This window comes from Lupinus angustifolius, chromosome LG02 (assembly GCF_001865875.1).
Source record: "Lupinus angustifolius cultivar Tanjil chromosome LG02, LupAngTanjil_v1.0, whole genome shotgun sequence".
NCBI classification, from domain to species: Eukaryota; Viridiplantae; Streptophyta; class Magnoliopsida; order Fabales; family Fabaceae; genus Lupinus; species Lupinus angustifolius.
Window position 1 is genome coordinate 10,028,911 of NC_032010.1, and position 11,358 is coordinate 10,040,268.

Here is an 11,358-nt window from a genome sequence, read left to right on the forward strand (position 1 = left end):
TCTACTTCACACTTTGAGAGATTTTAAGAACTCTGGCCTCGTATGGTGTCATTTAAGCTATAATAATCATAGTTTGTGGGCTAATCACTCATTTATGTCTTAGCTGATGGATAATACCACAATGCATAATTGAAAACTCTTTTTGGCGGGTTTACGGTCGGATTGGCGTTGGTGCAATAAAACTAATTTTGGTAGTAATCATTGGGACACATGTTATGTAGCAAGAAATGATCATCGTGATTTTAGAGATTGATTTTCTATGGATACATTTCCAATTGAAGTTTCTCCATCTAGTATTTAGTGGTGTTGGCTAGAAATTGGTAAAGTGAAATTTTATCTGTAGATTGATTGCCAAACTAAGTATGTAAGTCGACATGAAGAGAAAATATGTATGATGAATTTTAGGTTCTCATTGTAGAAGATATACAAAGGTCATTCTCCTTGGATTAAAGCTATGAGAAAAAGATGTATACACTAACGTTGTATGAGTTTGATACACTATCACTGCATTATCCACCATTTATTTTCAATTATTATTGACTCATCAAAAAATATATTCCAAATGTAGAAAACTCATTTTAAATATAATTAGGATAAAATGGTATTTTGAGTAAGAGTTTAGGATTCGAGAGTCGATTACGAATTGAAGAATATATTAGCACTTCGACCATTCGTTACAAACAGTACCCTATAAATTAAATACACCCTTGATTTATTTTATTAAAAATTAAATTGTTAAAACAAATATTTATTTTTGAGTCTCGCAATAGTAAATATCACTCTTACGTATCCGTATATGTATTAGAGAATCAAAACTATGTAATTTTGAGTAAAATATTAGTTGATTGGTTTGATTTATTTTTTGTTTGATTAAAAAATAGTTATTTCAATTTATGAAAATATTAGCCAAGAGATAATGTTGGTCGTAGACATTCTTCTCGCTTTTGATAAGAAGTTAGAGATAATTCTAACTATAACTGAACTATAAAAATTCAACTATATTAGTTTAATAATTAAAAATGGATAAGTAGTTTAAACGAAAATTGTTAGAAAATTTGATTTTGGGATGATGTTCTACCGTTATTAAGTCAAAAATTGTCCATTATTTCACTTAAAACATACTTTTTTTTTAAAGAAATGGAAAATAAGAGAAAAAATATTTACTTGTTGTCCTTAACTTATTGTGATTGTAATTATTATTGTATTTTAAATATACAACCCAATCAAAGTGATATTAAATTTATTTGATTTAACTCATTTGCTTATTTTCATATTGCAATCTTAATATATATTTTTGATCAAAATCTGATGAAATCAAATCTCCAAAAACTATTTTTTTAATTAAAATGGTTTTCATACATTGTTTAGCTTTATATTTTGTTAGTTTTTTTTATAAAATGGGTGGAATAAAATCAGTTGTTCACAATATTTATCTAAATATTAGCTTATAATATCAAATTTATTAAATTAAAAACCAAGGGTTGGGTGAATGGTATGTACTAACGTGTGAAAACGATAGGCCATTTTTTTCCTTCAAATTTTTGTAATAATTTCACCAATCAAATTGAATTATATTTCACATTTTTTAATTTTATTTATTCAGAACTCAGTAGTAGCAATGCATATCTTACATTTGATTTGTAGTACCCCACCAATTCAGTATTAAAAAAAGGGTTTTTTTTTGTGAGCCTCTTCACTATTCTTCACACTAAACCCTTTCTCTCTTTCAATCTCTCTTTTTGATTTCTGGGTTTTCATCAAAATGTCATCTTTCGGTGCTGCCGCTAATACCAATCCTAACAAATCATATGAGGTAACCTTTCTATCTTCAACTTTTATATTTCAATTTTATGTCTCCAATTTAACCTAATGTATTATCATGTTATGTTTCACCTCTCATGTTTATTTTGACCTTATAATAAAATATATAAAAAAATTAAAATTTGCAGGTGAATCAACCACCTGGTGATTCTATCTCAAGTCTTTGTTTCAGTTCCAAGGCCAATTTCCTTGTTGCTACTTCTTGGGATAACCAGGTTCCCTTTTATTCTATATTTTTATTTAATAACTTATTCGAGCTACACTTGTTGGGAGGGACAGCTACAGACCCGAAAGAGATTAGTTCTTAGAGATATACTCGGTAGTTCCAACAAAACTTACTTGCATTGTGTTTCCTTTAGATTTTATATAACCCCACAACTGTTTTTTATTTTTAGGTTAAAATAAGTTCAACTTTTGAAGCTTCACTTTTGGATCTTGGGAATTCAAATTACTTAGATTGTGTTTCCTTTAGAATATATAAAACCCCACATCTATTTTAATTTTTGGGTTAAAATAAGTTTAATTTTTGAATTTTGTGAATTCAAATTATTATTTGATAATATGTACCAAAGAATAGTTGTATTCTCATAAATCCCAAATAAGCACTCTATAAACATAGATAGTATTTGTTAGAGTGGTTAGAACAGGAGAGAACATAATTTATGGGTTCTATTGTATGGTTGGTGTGTTTCATAAATATAATAGAACATGAAGTTAAAAAGTAGACATTTTGGTTTCACTATAAGAGGTGGAGCCAGAGAACTGAAAAATCTCTTACATAATGTTCTGTCTGCATGTCAAAAAATACCTTTAATTTATTATTATTATTTTATCAGATCTCAAGAGATAAAGAAACTTGATTTGCAAGTTGTTGCATTTTTTTACTTGTTGGCAGGTTCGGTGTTGGGAGATACAAAAGAATGGGAATGTTTTGAACAGTACACCAAAGGCTTCAATTTCTCATGACCAACCGGTAATGAATTTGAAATTGAAAAAAAAAGGATTGTATTCTTTGAGACTGAAGTGGCATTGGCCGTAATTTTTTAACAATGTTTATTGTATTGTTTTTAGGTTTTGTGCTCTGCTTGGAAGGATGATGGAACAACAGTGTTTTCGGGAGGTTGTGACAAGCAAGTCAAGATGTGGCCACTTACATCTGGTGGACAAGCAATGACTGTTGCCATGCATGATGCTCCCATCAAAGATCTCGCATGGATACCGGAGATGAATCTTTTAGCAACAGGAAGTTGGGATAAGACCCTCAAGTATGCACATACTATTTTTTTTCTTCATTTACACTATAAAATGAGACTTAGTTATTTTGGGGTCAGCTTTACTTTTTTCTTGACAATGATGTGAATTCAAATTGTGAAGCACAATAGCACATTTACTATTGTGTCTTTTCTAGCATATTTGAGTTATAGCCCAATGCGGATGAGCATTATTTTGGACAATAGACGATGCTCTGATATATGTATAAAATATGTAAGAAAAAGTAACACATTCCATATTTCCGTGATCATGTGTAAATTTATGGTTGCATTATGATCGCAAACTTCATTTTTTTAACCCACAGGTTTACTTACATAACATATAAGAGAATAATGTATCTCCTCAGGAGATAACTTATCTTCTTCCGCCAGTAAAAGTATGACATGTGTACTATTTTGTTTAGTTTTAAAAATATTTTTATAGAAAATGATGAGACATGACACATGTCATGATTTCACTGGCAGGAGGAGATAACTTATCTCCTTGCACCAGGAGATACTTTATTCTCAACATAAAAATATACATGATGGTCTTTTTCTTTTAATGCATTCCCAGTTCTGATATATTGTAGTGTTCTGTACTTGTGTTACTTGATAGCTAGCAATTGGCATAATACATGGATGGGATTGCACTTACAATATCCTATCTAAAGACATATAGCTTGGAGTTGGTGGCTTTGTTTGGAACAGTTTATTTTCACTTGGTTTCAGTTTTCCTCATTATTTGCTCAAAGCAAAACTTTCATAAATGAGCTGTTTTCTCATTTTGTTTTTCTCTTCAAGAAGTTTGTGTTGTCTCTTTGTATGACACCATGACATTGCTACTGGAACTTCTTGTATTCTGTTCAAAAATGATGTTTCTGTTCAAATTTCTTGTCTTGCTATTTTTATGATGCCTTCCGTTGAAGTTTTAGTTGCCTCATAAACTATTTTATGCTTTGTTTTATGCAGGTATTGGGATACTAGGCAGTCAAATCCAGTGCATACTCAACAACTCCCTGATCGCTGCTATTCAATATCTGTGAAACATCCTCTGATGGTTGTGGGAACTGCAGATAGAAATTTGATTGTTTTCAACTTGCAGAACCCTCAGGTGATTTTTGATTCTTTCTAAAATATTCTTTCATAATGCTTTTGTTGCTTGTTGTAGCCATGTCAGCAATAGGTTGGTGCCATAGTGTTAGTTTTTATATTTATACTTATGAGATGAAATTTCAACTAGAATTTCTGTTGTCACTTGTAAGTATTCAAATAGAGCAAGACAATTGCTAGCGAATAATTTTGCAACATAACGTGAAATCTTCTTATCTGCTTTTGCTCTGTGCAAGGGTAATGGGCAGTTTAGAGAGATAGAGAGAGAAAGAAGACAGTCTCTGTGATTGATTGCTCACGAGTGAGTAGTGACTAATCAAAGAGAAAAAATCTCCTCTTAGGGTCTCTCCTTCACAAGTGTTTCCCCCTTTACAAGCTAAATCTCGGAATGAATCTTTCCTTTCTTATTCCTCTCTATTTATCTGACTGGTTATCTTACTGATCTCTCTAACTAACCAACCAACTCCTCTATCCATCACTGACTACTTTCCCCCCTTTTGTCCCTTCATTTGTCTGAGGTCTAACAATATGTCTGTTAAAAAACCTTTTAGTTCTCTGTCGTGGTTAATGCTGGTCACATGATTTATTGTTATTTCATTTTTCTGCGATTTCTGGTTTTCCATTATTTCAATGAGGGCTAGTTAAGGAGTTCCATTTTCATATTAATATTCGAGTTGCAATGAATTTCAATAGATGCCAATACTAAATATTTTTCTTCTAATTTTTGTTTAAATCCCAACAGACCGAGTATAAAAGAATAGTATCACCCCTGAAGTATCAGACAAGATGTGTTGCTGCTTTTCCAGATCAGCAAGGATTTTTGGTATGTATTCACCTCTCAATTACATTAAAATACCCTCGTACAAGTCTTTTGTTATTGATGTTCTATTTTATTTAATATCATTAACACTGTGATGTGGGGTGATTCTCCACTTTGTTTAGGGCTTTTAAACCCACACTTCTAAGAGTCTCTGCTGGTTGAGTTTGCTCTTGGTGCATTAAGCATATAGAAAACTGGGTTATTAATGCATCATTTGTTAGAAGGATGTTAAACTGATCTATCAGAAGATGACACCGAGGCTTATTTATTGAGATATAGCCTTAAATAGAGACTGCTATTGATTTCTAGGCATGTCCTTGTTTTCATTAACCATATTTGTTTTTTATGTATACAAACTCAGACATCATCAATTCTGTCTACATTTCAATTGAAACATTTTTTTGGAACTTGTATGCTCTTTTTTTTATCTTCATGCTATCAATATTGCTATTGCTCAAATTGTTGTTGTATATTCACAAAAAAACATTACTTTTTGCTCAAATACTCGTTGAAATTATCGAGTATTGACCATGTTGCTTCTCTGTAGGTTGGCTCAATAGAGGGAAGGGTTGGAGTACATCATCTGGATGATGCACAACAAAGCAAAAATTTTACTTTCAAATGCCACAGAGAGAATAACGAGATATATTCAGTCAACTCCTTAAACTTCCATCCAGTAATACACCTTATAATATAAAAATTGGTTAAATTTCATCTTGAAAGTTGTTGATTTAATATTCTTGTGTGAGATCTTATTCGATGTCTTTGCATTCAGGTACATCACACTTTTGCAACTGCTGGATCAGATGGTGCTTTTAATTTCTGGGATAAGGACAGTAAACAAAGACTTAAGGTTCCTGCTTTTCTCCAATGCTTCTTAATTGTCCTTCCTTGCTGAAACTGTCTCCTGGAATTTTGAAAAAATGGAAATAAGCTCGTAATTTTTTATAAAATAAATGGTTTTGCACTTCTATTTCATAATAGGATCCATCTGTGTGTATGGCTGAACACAGACATGTTCCTGGTCACCAACACAATATTATTGGAGAAAAAAAAATGTATACACCGATAGTGTATGAGTTTTATACACTGTCACTGTATCATCCACCATTCATATTTTATCATCATTGACTCTTCAAAAAAAGTAATACAATTGAATAGTGGATGATATACTGACTTTATATAAATCTTTACTCTGACAATGCATAAACATTACACTCATATTATTGTTGTTTTTCTCCTTTCTTGATTGTATTTTTTTGAGGATGGGGACACTTCTCTAATTTGCATGTTATCACTTATCGGAAATTGTAAGGATGAGTGCATTATAATATCAGCTTTGGATGTAAGTTTATTTTTGGGTTCTTAGAGCCCTGATTACTGTACTGTCATGCATCAAGATCTTGAAAGTAATACATTGTATTCTATACACTCCAAGTTAGGAGAAATTATGACATGGTCCAAGATCAATGGTCCCAACCACTTCCCCACCATTGATAATAATTAACGACTTAAAATGAGTCTATTCCATATCAATGGGGTAGATATGGTTGGAACCATTGGGCCTTGGACACCATGTAATAATTTCTCTTCAGTTATCGTTTTGAAGTATTTGTTGTTATTGTCATTTTTCTGACACGTGAGCGTGTTCTGCAGGCTATGCAAAGGTGTAGTCAGCCCATACCTTGTGGTACATTCAACAATGATGGCTCCATATATGCTTATGCGGTATCTCTCATATTGATATTTTCTCAAATCATATCCATTTCATTTTTTTGCTTGTGCAGTTTTATATATTTTTGCTTCTGCATTTCATATTTTATTCTTACTTTAATAAGGATACCTGCATTTGTTGGTGTGTATGATCTGTATGACATGCATAGTATGCAATTCGACCTCGTTAATTCAACTCTTGTCCTCCCTTTCCATCACTCCCTGGCACTGTAGCATTGGTGCTAGTTCTTTTGCAGAAGCATCATAATATTTTTGAAATATTTACTTATGCATATTATTTTGGCCCCATTTTGTGAGAACATCATGCTTGTTATATTCATTTTTAAAAATGGACCCCTATGTACTTGAATTCAGATAAATAAGTTGGTTGTGTATTTTTCATATTTATCTTTTTATTTAAAGAATGGCAGATGATGTGTGCCACTTAAGTTTATGCTATTGGAGAGATGAAATATTAACAATTTTGAAAATTAAAAATGCTAAATTGATTTATTTAGACATTCAAGGACTTTATGGTTCATATGCATCTTAAGAATAAAAACACATAGTATAAGTGAAAACAAAGTATGAAATAAGTTGCCTAAATCACATTTAGCCACTTGGGTTTAGATGTTAGGTCTAAACTTTTGTAATTTTATGCACATACCAATTGTGGTAAATGGATGCTGAAAACATTTTTATGTCTGTAGGTCTGTTATGATTGGAGCAAGGGTGCAGAAAATCACAATCCCTCTACTGCAAAAAACTACATTTATTTGCACTTACCACAGGTACGCTTCTGCATACATGTGTGTAGCTGAATGAAATTAAAGAAGATGGTGTTATGTTATTAAGGATTGAAACAAAATGGGAAGGATAATAATCATATTCTTTCATTTGGTATATATATATGTTTAGAAAAGAAATGACATATTTAAATATCTTTAAAGCATATCCTTTGGACCTTCTAAAGTGAGATTATCTTTAAAGTTCAATACATTCATACTTGATGGACCCGTAGGACCCGTTTTGCGAGATTAGTTTTGGAGGGGAATAAAGAGAAAATGAAGACTTCAAAGTTATCTCACAAGTGTATTTCATGGCTTCCAAGCCTTCCATTTCCCTCCATTCCTCTCCAAAATTTAACTCGCAATCAGACCCTTAATTGCTCACTTTAGAGAGAATTCCGCATTGGAGGATCCAACTCGAGTAGGCTTTTGAGGGTGTCAAACAAACAAACAAAAAGCTAGTTGAGCCATGCTTGATGCTTCAATCATTTTAGTTTTTACTTATTTCCTTTGTTTATCATAAAAATGACATTCATACATGAGATTGATATTTTCATTCAACATGTTTGAGAGTTTTGGAGTAACTTTTCTCATATGAGCAGGAGTCAGAGGTTAAGGGCAAGCCAAGAGCTGGAGCAACTGGTAGAAAGTAAAATTTCATGTTAAAGGTCCTCTGTGATCTGCTGCATTCATATAAGGGCTTCTAAACTGCAACTAATTAATCTTGTAATTGACAATCTAAAATGTACATTTTCTTATTTCTGTTACAAGTATTATTACTCATTAGTTAACACTTTCTTATTGTGTTATTGATGTTGCTTTCCAAGGTTTTATTTCTCCTATTCTTTTGTTTTTATTTTTGTTGTTATTTTTATTTAGTTCAAATGAATATTATTAATGTTTAATTATTAATTAAATATTTATGAATCACATTTGGTACCAGGAGTCTTCGAGTAGACTTATTGATTTTTTTATGTTCTATTAAATATTTGTTTGTATCCCACTAGTACTCAGGAGTCTTGGAGTAGATTTTTTTTTATCTTTAATCTGAATTTGAGAGTTTAAAAACATACTAAATGTATTAATTTGAAATAGATGCTTTTTATTGAACTTAGAAACTTTTGGATCCATTTCTTAATATAAATCAACTAAATTAAATTAAATATATATTATTTATGTCATTGGATCAAATGACCTTTTGTCTAAAAACTGATTCAAATTGACCTCAGAAATTTTAGTTGAGTTAGAATATAATAGGAGCATATTATTAATGGTTGGAAAATGCACTTGTTCTTAAAGTTTAAATATGTATGATTTTTATAACTGATTAAGTGACCCTTAATTAATTTTTAATTCATTAATCCTCTATTTAGCAACTTTTAGAATAACTGATCTCATCATTGAAAGAGCTAATCATCTAGTCCATTATCTATAAGCTACACTATTCCTTTTATATATACTAGCGTGTTGAAGTGCACTGTCGTGTCTGTCAACCCGTTTTCCTATCGTTTGTAATGTATAGTTTATATTTCATAAATTCAAATATAATTTTTTGCGCTAAATTTACGGTTGAATTTATTCAATTGGTCTAATATTCAATTTTTTAAATACGCTTTTAAAATAAGAAGATAATAAGGATAAAATAAGAAAATAATATTATATGATTTTTTTGGTATAAATAAAAAGATATTAAGGGCAAAATAGGAAAACACAAATTACACCATGGGTGGTTATTTGGTGTTTTCCCTTTATTAATAGTATAGATATATGGTTTTTTTGGTAGAAATAAAAAGATATTGAGGGCAAAATAGGAAAACACAAATTACACCCATGAGTCCTTCTACTTTCCTTCCTTGTGCAATCAGTAAAGGGTAATAATCACAATCCTTCTACTTTCTTTCTATTTGGTGACGCTCATACTGTAGTATCACATTCTTCACTTCTGGTTATTGTAGTGTTAAGACTTCTTCTTTATGCCCTTTCATTAGCTCCTTAAAGGGGAAAGGTTTAAGTGAAATCCCAAAATATTACATCATCAATAGGTGGACAAAGATAGCAACCACCAGACTGGTTTTTTATTATAATGGAGTCACACAATTATTTAAATGCATGCATATAGCTGGTAGACACAATTAATCCAATTATTTATTGTAGGATTTACAAGCGATCTATTTATCATGATAGTCGTAACTGACCCACAAAATCTTCTTAATTTAGGGTAAATTGAAGTATACAAATATTGTTTTTGATTAATAACTTTTCTAATGATGGATAATTTGTACTTCTCTGGTTTAGTTTCTGTGTTAATTTATAGAAAAGTTGGATTATGTATGAGTTTATATTATTATTATTATACTAACAATATTTATTATTATTGCTCTGCGTGGAAACATGTCTTAAGCCACAATCAGGAACTATGTATTTCAAATAGTCAGAGTTATTAGAATCATTGGAGAAGAAAAAATTATCATCCAAAGGTGTTGATCCACATGCAGTTTTATTACATATAACATTGCTTAAAGTGGGAAGTATTTTGACTTTGAGTGTTTCTGATGAACTATGAAATTGGTAATTTGGTGCATAAGTATTTTGAACTGTGGAATTGGTCATTACATAAGTATTTTTGCTAATTTGCTGCATAATCTGCAGCATATGCTTGGCTTACATTAACAATCATTCATAACCATAATAACAACATTCTGCATAATCTTTTATTGTAATTGGCTACTAATTATTATAGTTAAGAGTTTAATGCAGCATGGTGGACATCTGCTGTCTCAAAACAGTGTACCACTTCATGTGCCATTACTTCTGATTAATCAGAAAAATAATTAATTATTAAAATTTTAATTTAAATATATTTTTTCAACCAATCACAAGCAAACAATAACAAATAAAGTAACACACGATAACAGACGTGCTCCCATATTTGGCATGACCATAACTATAACAATCACAATATCAATCATTCATATCAAGTGCTGTAATTGACACAATATATAGTAAAGAAAGAATTTCAACTTTATTGGAAAATAATCACTTTTGAATATATTTGATAGTGTTATTAATATCATATTGGTCATCAAACCAGTCAAGGTGCTAATATAGTGATATAACGGTTTAATCGATGGTTCATTAATTAAACCGCATACCGGTAAGTTAGATATACATATATAATATGTTGAAAAATCAACAAAAAATCAATATTTTTTATTTTTATTAAAAATTAATTTTAAATAAAAACCGGCCGGTATGACCGGTTTTGACCAGGATAATGGCATGACTGGTATAATTAGTATACCATACCAGTATTAGGATCGGTTCATCGGTTTACTGGCTAAACCGATCGGCACGAACCAGTTTTTACAACACTCAATTTGCTTATTCACAACTACAACAATTTTTTCATTCTATCACAACTTTATTTTCCAACAACTCTTCTACAACAACTTTCTTCTACTTCAAAGGATCATCACTATATGGGCCAAACTTTATCCTTGCTAAGAGTACAATTGTTGCTCATAGTGTAGATATGAATGGCTGCCAAATTCATGTCAGAAAAATTAACACCAATCTTAGAAAGTCACAATTTTTTTCTACCATCCTAAAAAGTAGAGTTATAAATTCAAATATAATTTTTTGCGCTAAATTTACGGTTGAATTTATTCAATTGGTCTAATATTCAATTTTTTAAATACGCTTTTAAAATAAGAAGATAATAAGGATAAAATAAGAAAATAATATTATATGATTTTTTTGGTATAAATAAAAAGATATTAAGGGCAAAATAGGAAAACACAAATTACACCATGGGTGGTTATTTGGTGTTTTCCCTTTATTAATAGTATAGATA

At 30.8% G+C, this 11,358-nt stretch overlaps 1 protein-coding gene across 1 annotated transcript; it reads left to right on the plus strand.

Annotated features, from left to right (window-relative positions):
- LOC109335488 (protein RAE1-like) lies at window positions 1,660-8,273 on the plus strand. Its single transcript, XM_019571623.1, has 11 exons — window positions 1,660-1,813; window positions 1,950-2,036; window positions 2,717-2,794; window positions 2,893-3,086; window positions 4,044-4,185; window positions 4,927-5,007; window positions 5,552-5,680; window positions 5,780-5,857; window positions 6,661-6,732; window positions 7,428-7,508; window positions 8,108-8,273. Exons 1-11 carry the CDS (start codon window positions 1,763-1,765, stop codon window positions 8,156-8,158), a joined length of 1,044 nt encoding a protein of 347 aa, XP_019427168.1. The 5' UTR covers window positions 1,660-1,762; the 3' UTR covers window positions 8,159-8,273.